This window comes from Lepidochelys kempii, chromosome 28 (assembly GCF_965140265.1).
Source record: "Lepidochelys kempii isolate rLepKem1 chromosome 28, rLepKem1.hap2, whole genome shotgun sequence".
NCBI lineage: Eukaryota > Metazoa > Chordata > Testudines > Cheloniidae > Lepidochelys > Lepidochelys kempii.
In genome coordinates, this window is record NC_133283.1 from 5,472,771 (window position 1) to 5,487,131 (window position 14,361).

At 47.5% G+C, this 14,361-nt stretch overlaps 2 protein-coding genes across 2 annotated transcripts in view; one reads left to right on the forward strand and one right to left on the reverse strand.

Moving 5' to 3' along the window:
* The window catches only part of LOC140904241 (uncharacterized), a 307,623-nt gene that overhangs the window by 206,534 nt on the left and 86,728 nt on the right, over positions 1 to 14,361 (reverse strand). The window lies entirely within an intron of this gene.
* LOC140904261 (uncharacterized) overlaps positions 1 to 14,361 on the forward strand; it is a 55,934-nt gene that overhangs the window by 1,532 nt on the left and 40,041 nt on the right. Inside the window, 2 exon segments of the mRNA XM_073326756.1 lie at positions 8,263 to 8,376; positions 8,748 to 10,010. Of these exon segments, the coding sequence (XP_073182857.1) occupies positions 8,263 to 8,376; positions 8,748 to 10,010 (1,377 nt within the window).

Consider the following 14,361-nt stretch of genomic DNA (forward strand, 5'->3'; position numbering starts at 1 on the left):
GTACAACTTGCCCTTCTACATGGCTACTCAAAGTTAATTGAGAAGATGAAATTTGGTGAAACACACAAACTTGATTTAATACAGTTAGAATTGATATCATAGGCAAGGATCAATACACATAACGATTCGAGTAAGATAAGTATAGTAAAGAGGGTCTAGCACTGTGAACACTTACAAGTTATGGACACCATTGGAAACAAAGATGGAGGGGCAAGGGAGGCGGTCAAAAGGGAGGCCCTGCTTCAGTTTACATTGTCTCGGGGATCTGACAAAATGGAAAAATGGTAACTGGGAGAGGTAATTTATTCACTTTTTTACGGTAATAGTATACCATATGTGCTCCTTTACTCTGATTGCAATAATGTCAATCGCTGACCCAACTGATACGCGGCCTTTGGGAAGTCCATAATTAAGTATCCAGCATCAGGGCTGTCCCTGGCCATTTTGGTGCCCTACATAGCCCCCTTGCAGGTGGGGGCGGGGAGGGTGCTGGACCAGGCCTCCATAGGGGGGCAGAAGCAGCCTTGGAGGGTAGGCGGGAACCGCCCCCCAGAAGGAGCTGGCAGTGCGGAGTGGGTTGGGGCCGGGTTGCTCCACTTCCTGCCACCCGGTGAGTACAGGGCAGGTCTGAGCCCACAGTCATGGGGCGGTGGGAAGTGGAATAACCCGTCCGCAGCCCGCAGCGCTCTGCTCTTCTGGCTCCCAGCCAAAGGGTAGGGGGAAACTACCCCCAGTCACCGGTGTCACGGAGCGGGCTAGGGTCGGGTTACTCCACTTACTGCCGCCTGGTGAGTGCAGGGCACCAGACCACTGCTGCAGTACTCCGGGGAAGGGGTGGAGTGGGGGTGGGGGCGGGGGCGGGGAAGGAATGGAGTCAGGGTCAATAGGAGTGAGAGTTTGGAGAGAGTCTTGTCCCCCCTCTCCCCATCTGCAGCAGCCACAAGCTGTCTTCCCTCCAGGCTCCTTGGATCTTTGAGCCTGGCCCTTCTGAGGTTGCACGGCCCAGTTCTTGTTTCTTACATTCTCCTTTTCTGGAAGCAATAGAGGGTGTTGCTCCCAAAATTTTGTGTTTAATTCCCCAGCCTACTCCACATAGTGGGGGGCGTTTAACTCTCCCTCCTATTACACCTGAGTCAGTAGATTTCCTAATTCCCCAAAATGTGCTTTTGCGATGTCACAGTTCTGGGGTAGCTAAGCTTTTGACCTGCCTCCATGGTCTGCTCAAGGAATGCCCTCTCAGGTATCAGGCCTCTACCCAGCCCCTCTCTATGGGTCGGGACCCATATGCCTCTCCTTTTTGACCAGGGTTGAGGATTGTAGCTTGTCTTCCACAGTGTTCACTGGACTAAAGTCCAGTTCCTGTGCTTTGCTTTCTCTCCAAGGGCAGTGAGCTCTGTGTGTGTGTGTGTGTGTGTGTGTGGTAGAGGTGGGTATTTTAGTGATACATGTATGATGCCAATACACACCTCAGTTTCCCTCTGTGATTGGTATTGCTATGATTATAAAGAGCAGGAGACATGAGGTGTTTTGTCACGTAGCTGTCATGGGGTGATATGAATGGATCATTAAGGACTAGCTGGGACCAGCCTACATCAATGGAATACCCGACAGAGACAAGGGAATAATTGTCACCTGTCCATGGGAGGATCTCTGCTTGGCTGAGTGAAGCATACATGGACTCGTTATGTTTTTGGGAGCAGGAAGAACTGGGCTCACAGACGTAGGGAGCTCTGCTGGAGCGAAGACTAATGGACAGGCACAGTGAAAGGAAACCAAACTGTTTTCTACAGCAGCATGGCTCAAGGGCATTGGCCAGTATGGATTGTATTGTCTTCTTCGCTTCTCTGTCCTAATCTAAGGACTTTCCAATGCTGTGTTTAACTTGACTAATAAATCCTGCTGTGTTTTAAAAGTCTGCCCAGTGTCACAGGAAAAACTTGCTCTGTGCATTGAACGAGGAACAGTCTCTGAAGAGGAGTGTCGTTCAGCTGGACCTGCTGGGCAGAGCTCACAGGTTGGAATAGGAGCGTTGAAGCCAGAGGCTCAGTCTCTGGTGTTGAAGCTCCACGGCCCATCCTTGTGGAAGAGTGGGACCACTTGGGAGTTTTGTGCACTCGAGGCACCTCCCAAGGACTGTTTATAAGCCTGGGCATTGCACAGATCCTATGGATCCATGACAGTGTGCCTGTGTGCCTGATGGGGAAAAGATATAAAACAAGAAAAGCATCTAAATGTGTATTTACCATTGTCCCCTCGTCAGTCCTCTTGGGAATCCCTGATCCGTTCCAAAGTGTATTAAAACCTTCCTTAAAGGCTTACCTCTTGGTTATCAGGTCATGTCAGTTTTGTCAGAGGGCTTTCCATTCACCCTCCCACTTCCCTGGTTCTTGTCAGGTAGACAGCAAGTGGCAAAAGACCAGAAGTCTGAAGCGCAGACAATGCAATGTTTATTGGGATTAGTTTCCAAGCAAGCATATTCTGAAGCCGTTCACACCAGTCAGACCTATAGAGTCTGTTACCCAGTGTTCCCCTGCCCAGCTTTAATGCCACAGAGTGTTTACCCTGCATCCCTCTTCAAAATTCTGAGACCACAGAGCCTTGCCTTGCCTGTGTCTCTGTTCCCCATTCCCTGTTCCCACCCCTTAGCAAGCATCATTCCAAATTCCCTTCCCCTTCCTGTTTGACCCCAATTTCTATAGTAATATTCTCAACTATAGCTTAGCTGGTCATTTCACTGAAATTTAACTTAACCAATCCTAACATAATGTAATATAATTCTCTATCCAATTATATCCCACTAATTAACTTCCACCTAGCAAAATTAATTATACAGCAGACAGAAACAATTAGTGAACCAGGCAGATTAACAATAGAAAAGTGGGGGCCATAAAGATAAAACATAAAGAAATGAGGGTTTCACAACCATTGATAATGAAGTGATTTCTTGCCAGACAGGATGCTATCCAACTAAGTTTTCTTTAACCATCTTAAGATCCATTTCTTTATCTGGTGGTGATGGGCACTATCCAGACAGGATCGGCTTCCTAACAGCCGAATACCACCTTATTTCAATGTGACTGGTTTGGGATGTGAAAATGTGACCATACACTTCCAGACTTACGGCTGCCCCTACTGCTTAGCCAAAGGCCTTAGCCTAAGAACAAGGCCTCGGACTATCCTAGTGAGAGAAGGCCCATAAACAGGTGGACTGTGATTTTGATTCTTTGTTTTTATAACCCTGTAAGTAGGTGAGCCCTGGTCTACACTAGGAATTTAGGTCGAATTTAGCAGCGTTAAATCGATGTAAACCTGCACCCGTCCACACGATGAAGCCCTTTTTTTCGACTTAAAGGGCTCTTAAAATTGATTTCCTTAATCCACCTCTGACAAGTGGATTAGCGCTTAAATCGGCCTTGCCAGATCAAATTTGGGGTACTGTGGACGCAATTAGACGGTATTGGCCTCCGGGAGCTATCCCAGAGTGCTTTATTGTGACCACTATGGACAGCACTCTCAACTCAGATGCACTGGCCAGGTAGACAGGAAAAGGCCTGCAAACTTTTGAATTTCAATTTCCTGTTTGCATGGTCACCTGCAGCTTGCCACGCTGGCCAGAGCACATTAGCAGAGGTGACCATGATGGAGTCCCAGAATCGCAAAAGAGCTCCAGCGTGAACCGAACGGGAGGTACGGGATCTGATCGCTGTATGGGGAGAGGAATCTGTGCTATCAGAACTCTGTTCCAGTTTTTGAAATGCCAAAACATTTGTCAAAATCTCCCTGGGCATGAAGGCCAGAGGACAGGGACCCGAAGCAATGCCGCGTGAAACTTAAGGAGCTGAGGCAAGCCTACCAGAAAACCAGAGAGGTAAATGGCCGCTGCGAGTCAGAGCCCCAAATATGCCGCTTCTATGATGAGCTGCATGCCATTTTAGAGGGTTCAGCCACCACTACCCCAGCCGTGTTGTTTGACTCCTTCAATGGAGATGGAAGCAACACAGAAGCAGGTTTTGGGGACAAGGAAGATGATGATGATGACGTTGTAGATAGCTCGCAACAAGCAAGCGGAGAAACCGGTTTTCCCGACAGCCAGGAACTGTTTCTCACCCTGGACCTGGAGGCAGTCCCCCCCCAAACCCACCCAAGGCTGCCTCCCGGACCCGCCAGGCGGAGAAGGGACCTCTGGTGAGTGTACCTTTTAAAATACTATACATGGTTTAAAAGCAAGTATGTTTAATGATTAATTTGCCCTGGCATTTGCAGCTCTCCTGGATGTACTCCCAAAGCCTTTGCAAAAGGTTTCTGGGGAGGGCAGCCTTATTGCGTCCTTCATGGTAGGACACTTTACCACACTAGGCCAGTAGCACATACTCGGCAATCATTGTAGAACAAAGCATTGCAGTGTATGTTTGCTGGCATTCAAACAACATCCGTTCTTTATCTCTCTATGTTATCCTCAGGAGAGTGATATCATTCATGGTCACCTGGTTGAAATAGGGTGCTTTTCTTAAGGGGACATTCAGAGGTAACCGTTCCTGCTGGGCTGTTTGCCTGTGGCTGAACAGAAATGTTCCCCGCTGTTAGTCATGGGGGTGGGGGAGTGAGGGGCTAGACACGTGGTGGGGGGAGGCAAAATGCGACCTTGGAACGAAAGCACATGTGCTGTGTATGTATTGTTAACAGCAAGGTTTACCGTGAAAGAGTGTAGTCATTGTTCTAGAAAATGTGTCTTCTTAAATACCACTGCCTCTTTTTTTTTTTTTTTCCCTCCACCAGCTGCATGTATTTCAAGGATCACGGGATCTTCTCCTTCGCAGAGGCTAGTGAAGATTAGAAGGTGAAAAAACTGCACTCGTGATGAAATGTTCTCTGAGCTCATGCTGTCCTCCCACACTGACATAGCACAGACGACTGCGTGGAGGCAGACCATGTCAGAGTGCAGGAAAGCACAGTATGAGCGGGAGGAGAGGTGGCGGGCTGAAGAGAGGGCTGAAGCTGAAAGCTGGTGGCAGCGTGATGAGAGGAAGCAGGATTCAATGCTGAGGCTGCTGGAGGATCAAACCAATATACTCCAGCGTATGGTTGAGCTGCAGGAAAGGCAGCAGGAGCACAGACCGCCGCTACAGCCCCTGTGTAACCAACCGCCCTCCTCCCCAAGTTCCATAGCCTCCTCACCCAGACGCCCAAGAACGTGGTGGGGGGGGCCTCCAGCCACTCCACCCCAGAGGATTGCCCGAGCAACAGAAGGCTGGCATTCAATAAGTTTTAAACTTTTAAAGTGCTGTATGGCCTTGTCCTTCCCTCCTCCACCACCCCTCCTGTTGCTTCTCTCCTCCACTACCCCTCCTGGGCTACCTTGGCAGTTATCCCCCTATTTGTGTGATGAATGAATAAAGAATGCATGAATGGGAAGCAACAATGACTTTATTGCCTCCGCAAGCGGTGATCGAAGGGAGGAGGGGAGGGTGGTTAGCTTACAGGGAAGTAGAGTGAACCAAGGGGCGGGGGGTTTCATCAAGGAGAAACAAACAGAACTTTCACACCGTAGCCTGGCCAGTCATGAAACTGGTTTTCAAAGCTTCTCTGATGTGCACCACGCCCTCCTGTGCTCTTCTAACCGCCCTGGTGTCTGGCTGTGTGAAATCAGCAGCCAGGCAATTTGTCTCAACCTCCCACCCCGCCATAAATGTCTCCCCCTTACTCTCACAGATATTGTGGAATGCACAGCAAGCAGTAATAACAGCGGGAATATTGGTTTCTCGGAGGTCTAACCGAGTCACTCAACTGCACCAGCGCACTTTTAAACGTCCAAATGCACATTCTACCACCATTCTGCATTTGCTCAGCCTGTAGTTGAACAGCTCCTGACTACTGTCCAGGCTGCCTGTGTATGGCTTCATGAGCCATGGCATTAAGGGGTAGGCTAGGTCCCCCAGGATAACTACAGGCATTTCAACATCCCCAACAGTTATTTTCTGGTCTGGGAATAAAGTCCCTTCTTGCAGCTTTTGAAACAGACCAGAGTTCCTGAAGATGCGAGCGTCATGTACCTTTCCCGGCCATCCCACGTTGATGTCAGTGAAACGTCCCTTGTGATCCACCAGTGCTTGCAGCACTATTGAAAAGTACCCCTTGCGGTTTATGTAGTCGCCGGCTTGGTGCTCCAGTGCCAAGATAGGGATATGGGTTCGGTCTATGGCTCCACCACAGTTAGGGAATCCCATTGCAGCAAAGCCATTCACTATGACCTGCACATTTCCCAGGGTCACTACCCTTCATATCAGCAGATCTTTGATTGCGTTGGCTACTTGCATCACAGCAGCCCCCACATTAGATTTGCCCACTCCGAATTGATTCCGACTGACCGGTAGCTGTCTAGTCTTGCAAGCTTCCACAGGGCTATTGCCACTCGCTTCTCAACTGTGAGGGCTGCTCTCATCTTGGTATTCTTGCACCTCAGGGCAGGGGAAAGCAAGTCACAAAGTTTCTTATGCATGCGAAAGTTTTGCAACCACTGGGAATCATCCCAGACCTGCAACGCTATGCGGTCCCACCAGTCTGTGCTTGTTTCCCGAGCCCAGAATCGGCGTTCCACCGCATGAACCTGCCCCATTAGCACCATGATGCCCACATTGCCAGGGCCCGTGCTTTGAGAGAAGTCTGTGTCCATGTCCTCATCACTCACGTCACCACGCTGACGTCGCCTACTCGCCCGGTATCGCTTTGCTAGGTTCTGGTGCCGCATATACTGCTGGATAATACATGTGGTGTTTAATGTGCTCCTAATTGCCAAAGTGATCTGAGTGGGCTGCATGCTTACCGTGGTATGTTGTCTGCCCAGAAAAAAGGCGCGGAACAATTGTCTGCCGCTGCCCTGACAGAGGGAGGGGCGACTGATGACATGGCTTACAGGGTTGGCTTACAGGGAATTAAAATCAACAAAGGGGGTGGCTTTGCGAGAAACTGAATGGCCCCCTCAAGGATAGAACTCAAAACCTGAAGGATAGAACTCAAGACTGGGTTTAGCAGGCCGTTGATTTCACAGAGGGAAGGAGGGAGGGAGGAGAAAATGAATACAAAACAAATCTGGTCTATTTCTTGTTTTGAGCCACTTCATCTATCTTTATACATCTTGCTGGCAGCAGACTGTGCAGTACGACCGCTAGCCATCATCATCTCCTGGGTGCTCGGCAGAAGACGGTGCAGTATGACGACTAGCCATCATCTGCTGGCTGGAGGTTAAAAGACAGCACACTGCCGGTAGGACTGAATCGCCACGAGACGAAACAAGGGAAATGACCTGGCTGAGTCACTCCCATGTTTGCCCAGGCGACCGATTAAAAGAGCACCCAGGACTACATAAATGATGGCTACCAGTCATACTGCATTGTCTACTGCCAAAAGGCAATTAACTGCTGCTGTGTAGCAATGCAGTACCGCGTCTGCCAGCACCCAGGAGACATACGGTGACGGTTAGCTGAGCGGGCTCCATGCTTGCCATGGTATGGCGTCTGCACAGGTAACTCAAGAAAAAAGGTGCAAAACGATTGTCTGCCCTTGCTTTCGTGGAGGGAGGGAGGGAGCGGGGGCTTGACGATATGTACCCAGAACCAACTGCGACAATGTTTTAGCCCCATCAGGCACTGGGATTTCTACCCAGAATACAAATGGGTGGTGGAGACTGCGGGAACTGTGGGACAGCCACCCACAGTGCAACGCTCCGGAAGTCGACGATTGCCTCAGTACTGTGGACACACTCCACCGACTACATGCACTTAGAGCACTTGTGTGGGGACACATACAATCAACTGTATAAAAACGCTTTCTACAAAACCGACTTCTATAAATTCGACCTAATTTCGTAGTGTAGACATACCCTGAGTGATAAAAATACACCTAAGTTCTTAAAGTGTAGGCTTTACAGGCAGGCCTCAATATCTGTATTCTAACATGGGTTCTACCCCCTCCCCCATTCTGTGCCTGTCTTGTCTATCTAGATGGTAAATTCTTCAGGGCATGGGCCACCTACTGTTCTGGGTTTGTACTTTGCCTAGCACAATGGAGACCCACTGTTAGTTGGCCCTTAGGCACTAAGGTAATGAATATGATTTATAATAACTCTCCTGCCACTTTGAGCCAAGGAAGCTGGCCTTGGGATGTTACTGCTTAAAAAACTAGCTTGGGTTAAAACCATGGTAAATTCTTTGTGACAAGTATCACACAAATTCCATTGACCTCCTTTGTTTTCTTTGCCTTGAGTAGGGTTTCCAGTTTCCAAACCTGATGTGATCTCGCAGCTGGAAGGAGGGGAAGAGCCGTGGGTCCCAGACCTCCAGGGCTCTGAGAAAGAAGTGCTCCCGAGAGCTGCCTGCACAGGTGAGGAATTGGTTAAACCAACGCAAAAACTATGCTTGAATACAAGAAACATTTGGGATCCCTACAAAGACCTTGTGAGCTTTCCTAGTTCAGGATTGTTCCCTGCAGATGTGGAATCATTACGGCAGATGTCACTCATGGCTTCTCGCCTATCCTGACTGACAACTGGCAGCTGGTCCCTCCCCAATCTCACTTTCCCCTAAGAGTTCTGGGGAGATGTGGACCCAGAACTGATCCCATCTTTTCTCTCCTCTGAGAAAAGATTTGGGGAAAATCAGCTCCTGATAGGTTTGATCTCTCCCACACACATTTTGGGTTGTTCATCCCTTTTTCCATTCCTCTCTCTGAGATTTCCTTTCTTTGTGGTGCAGGGAGTGACCTGTGTCTGGATTCTCTCTGTCTTCCATCAGGTGACAAGATGGTGAGTGAGAATGAGGAGGAGACACCCCAGCAGGAAGATGCTGAGGAAGTAGAACCACATGGAACGTTATCAGAAGGATCCAAAGGGAATGTTTCCAGGAGTTGTGCACTCCCAGAAAAAGCAAAAGCCTGTGAGACTCAGCAGAGGCCAGAGGAAAACTTCAGTAGCCACACAGACCTTATTACACATGAGAGAATCAACTTGGAAGAGACACGCTACACATGCCATGAGTGTGGGAAAAGCTTCAGTGGGACCTCTGACCTTCTCACACATCAGAAACTCCACAGTGGAGAGAGACCATTCATGTGCTCTGAGTGCGGGAAAAGCTTCAATAGGAGCTCCAGCCTCATCAGCCATCAGCAAATCCACACAGGAGAGATGCCCTACACATGCTCTGAGTGTGGGAAAAGCTTCAATCAGAGATCTTCCCTGATCACACATCAGAGAATCCACACAGGAGATATGCCCTACTCCTGCTCTGAGTGCGGGAAAAGCTTCTATCGGAGCTCGACCTTTACCCGACATCAGCGAATCCACACGGGTGAGAAACCCTACACATGCTCTGAGTGTGGGAAACGCTTCAATGATAGCTCATCCCTTAGCACACATCAGAGAATCCACACGGGTGAGAAACCTTATGCATGCTCTGAGTGCGGGAAAAGCTTCAATCATAGCTCACACCTTATCATACATCGTAGAATCCACACAGGAGAGAAACCCTACACGTGCTCTGAGTGCGGGAAACGCTTCAGTGATAGCTCATCCCTTAGCACACATCAGAGAATCCACACGGGTGAGAAACCTTATGCATGCTCTGAATGCGGGAAAAGCTTCAATCATAGCTCACACCTTATCATACATCGTAGAATCCACACAGGAGAGAAACCCTACACGTGCTCTGAGTGCGGGAAACGCTTCAGTGATAGCTCATCCCTTACCACACATCAGAGAATCCACACGGGTGAGAAACCTTATGTATGCTCTGAGTGCGGGAAAAGCTTCAATCAGAGATCTGCCCTGACCACACATCAGAGAATCCACACAGGAGAGACGCCCTACACTTGCTCTGAGTGTGGGAAAAGCTTCAATGGGACATCTGACCTTCTCACACATCAGAAACTCCACAGTGGACAGAGACCATTCATGTGCTCTGAGTGCGGGAAGAGCTTCAATAGAAGCTCTTCCCTTATCACTCATTGGAGAATCCACACGGGTGAGAAACCTTATGGATGCTCTGAGTGTGGGAAACGCTTCAATGCGAGCTCACATGTAATCAGACATCGGAGAATCCATACAAGGGAGAAACCTTACGGATGCTCTGAGTGTGGGAAATGCTTCAGTCGGAGCTCCAGCCTCATCACACATCAGCGAATCCACACAGGGGAGATGCCCTACACATGCTCTGAGTGCGGGAAAAGCTTCAATCACAGATCTTCCCTGATCACACATCAGAGAATCCACACAGGAGATTTGCCGTACACATGCTCTGAGTGCGGGAAAAGCTTCAATCAGAGCTCGCACCTTATCATACATCATAGAATCCACACAGGAGAGAAACCCTACACCTGCTCTGAGTGTGGGAAACACTTCAATCAGAGCTCAACCCTTATTAAGCATCAGAAAATCCACATGAGAGAGAACTGTAATAAATGCCTTGACTAGTGCTAGCTAGATTTTTTTAATCACATTTGCTAGTTACCACATAAAGAAAAGGAGTACTAGTGGCACCTTAGAGATTAACCAGTTTATTTGAGCATAAGCTTTCGTGAGCTATGCTGAAATAAATTGGTTAATCTCTAAGGTGCCACTAGTACTCCTTTTCTTTTTGCAAATACAGACTAACACAGCTGCTGCTCTGAAACCTGTAGTTACCACATAGTGATCTTTGCACCATCTTCACCATGGTTTCTCAGCTCCACCAGATGAGTTTCCTGCTTCTGCCTTGTCAGCTCACTCTTCTTTGGGGTCAGTCCTGTCATCTTTTCTGTCAGCTCCTTTCCTTTTGAATCATAGGAGTGTGTGTCCCTCCAGCCAGGAATGTTCATCATCTCCAGGTGGGAGAGAGAGGTTTGATCCCCACAAGCTACACTGAGGCAACAAAGTACCTGTGCCTTACATCCACTAGGGCTGTACATGGCATTGGCTGCTCAAGTGAGTGATCTTGGTGTGAAAAGACAATTATAGTGGTAGAGCAGATGCAGCCCAGGTGCAGTGTTTGGCATTAGCTTTCCCCTTGACCTGACCTAAACTCCATCACTTTTCCTAGTCTAAACAAACCCTGAGCATCACGGTTATACTGTTCCCCCATTTCAAAGCGGTTGTTAGACATCAAGTTCCCCCTTGGGGAACAAACTTTCATTCCCAGTTGCTCTGATGTTACTTCAGGTTGTGCTGGAGACCAGATATCTTTACTACCATTTTCCTCACTTAAAATGTATTGAACTATAACAAAGGGCAGGGATAAGGAAAAATGTTATTTCATGCTCTGTAACAACAGAAGAACATGGGTTAAGGTGGAGGGATTCCCTTATTCCCCATCACCATCCCAATCCTCCTGCTGTTGAATTGGTTAGGTCAATATTTTGTCTAAAGGGCTGGGAAGAGGATTCCCTAGTACATGACTTGTAACTAAGCAAAATACCCATGCATTTGGCTCCCAAAGCAGTTGTAACCTAGGCCCTGCAGGAGATGGCTCCTGAAGATATCTCCTTCCAAATCAGGTGCATGTTGCCTATTATTTGGGAAATAGAATACCTATTCTGGTAGGTAGGGATGGGAAAAATGGAAGTGACATTTCTGTTCAGCTCACCCGTGGGAGATCCTGGAAACGTGTAGAAAATAAAATCCATGTTGAATGTGATAGAGCTGCAGAAAGACACCTATTTTTAATAGATACCTGACGTTTGGAGTCTTACAGGGATTCTAAGCAGCACCTGAATTTAGTCCCTCATTTAAATCTGTGACACCAGATTAAAGAAATAAAAGGGCATATTTGGGGGAGTTATACCTCACTATCGCTACTGATATGTTGTACACTAGGTGAAGAATTCTACTCCAGAGAAGTGTAAAATTACTCCAAGGAAGGTCAAAGATATGACAAGAACTCAGGTAGAAATTGCACGTACTAGTGATTGATTTTCACCCCAGAGATGGACGCTATGGTGACCTGTGGTCCAGGTAAACTATTTTTAGAACGCTGCTACCTAGTTAAGTGGCACTGATCACACTCCTAAAGGATGCCATGATTACATTGGGCACAACTGTCTTTTGCCATTTGGATCCAAAGTTTCATGAAGCATAGAGAGAATCTTAGAATCATAGAAGATTTGGGTTGGAAGAGACCTCAAGAGGTCATCTATTCCAACCCCCTGCTTAAAGCAGGACCAACACTAACTAAATCATCCCAGCCAGGGTTTTGTCAAGCTGGGCCTTAAAAACCTCTAAGGATGGAGATTCCACCACCTCCCTAGGTAACGCATTCCAGTGCTTCACCACCCTCCTAGTGAAATAGTATTTCCTAATATCCAACCTAAACCTCCCCCTCTGCAACTTGAGACCATTGGTCCTCAGTGGTGGCATATGACAGAACAAGAACAGCCAAGCACCATCCTCTCTGGAACACCCCTTCAGGTAGTTGAAGGCTGCTATCAAATCCCCCCTCACTCTTCTGCAGACTATATAAACCCAGTTCCCTCAGCCACTCCTCATGAATCAGGTGCCCCAGCCCCCTGATCATTTTTGTTCCCCTCTGCTGGACTCTCTCCAATTTGTTCACATCCATTCTTTAGTGGGGGACCCAAAACTGGATGCAGTACTCCAGATGTGGCTTCACCAGTGCCGAATAGAGGGGAATAATCAATTCCCTCGGTCTGCTGGCAATGCTCCTACTAATGCAGCCCAATATGCCCTTAGCCTTCTTGGAAACAAGGGCACAATGCTGATTCATATCCAGCTTCTCGTCCACTGTAACCCCTAGGTCCTTTTCTGCAGAACTGCTGCCGAGCCATTCAGTCCCTAGTCTGTAGCGGTGCATGGGATTCTTCCGTCCTTAGTGCAAGACTCTGCACTTGTCCATCTAGAATTTAATCAGATTTCTTCTGGCTCAATTCTCCAATTTGTCTAGGTCATTCTGGACCCTATCCCTACCCTCCAGCATATCTCCCTCTCCCCCCACCTTAGTGTCATCTGCAAATTTGCTGATGGTGCAATCTATCCCATCATCCAGATCATTAATAAAGATGTTGAACAAAACCAGCCCCAGGACCGACTCCTGGGGCACTCCGGTCTGCCAACTAGACATGGAGCCATTGATCACTACCCATTGAGCCTGACAATATAGCCAGTTTTCTATCCACCTTATAGTCCATTAATCCAATCCATACTTTTTTAACTTGCTGGCAAGAATACTGTGGGGGACGGTATCAAAAGCTTTACTAAAGTCAAGATATCTCACATCCACTTCTTTCCCCATATCTACAGAGCCAGTTATCTCCTCATAGAAGGCAATCAGATTGGTCAGGCATGACTTGCCATTGGTGAATCCATGTTGACTGTTCCTGATTAAAATTTTGATAAATTTTAAAATAAATCTTCTGTTAAGAGGAAAATTACTTGAGAGAAGATGCGAAACTTAGAGGGCAACAGCCACAGAGTTCCCCAGCTCTCTTGTTTTCAAAGCAAAGATGTTACATCAGGCAGGGGATGTAAAAATCTAAAATGGTGATGGTCATAAATATAAAGGGAAGGGTATCCACCTTTCTCTATACAGTGCTATAAAATCCCTCCTGGTCAGAGGCAAAACCCTTTCACCTGTAAAGGGTTAAGAAGCAAAGATAACCTCGCTGGCACCTGACCAAAATGACCAATGAGGAGACAAGATACTTTCAAATCTGGAGGGGAGTGGGGAACAAAGGGTTTGTCTGTGTGTGTGATGCTTTTGCCGGGAACAGATCAGGAATGCAGCCTCATAACTCCTTAAATTAGTAAGTAATCTAGCTAGAAATATATTAGATTTCCTTTTGTTTCATGGCTGGTAAAATAAGCTGTGGTGGATGGAATGTATATTCCTGTTTTTGTGTCTTTTTGTAACTTAAGGTTTTACCTAGAGGGATTCTCTATGTTTTGAATCTGATTACCCTGTAAGGTATTTACCATCCTGATTTTACAGAGGTGATTCTTTCACCTTTTCTTTAATTAAAATTCTTCTTTTAAGAACCTGATTGATTTTTCATTGTTCTTAAGATCCAAGGGTTTGAGTCTGTGTTCACCTGTAGAAATTGGTGAGGATTTTTATCAAGCCTTCTCCAGGAAAGGGGGTGTAGGGCTTGGGGGGATATTTTGGGGGAAGACGTCTCCAAGTGGGCTCTTTCCCTGTTTAACATGGTTGGTGGTGGCAGTATATGGTTCAAGGACAAGGCAAAGTTTGTACCTTGGAGAAGTTTTTAACCTAAGCTGGTAAGAATAAGCTTAGGGGGTCTTTCATGCAGGTCCCCACATGTGTACCCTAGAGTTCAGAGTGGGGAAGGAACCTTGACAGTGATGGATATGTGATGGTAGCTTTTCTG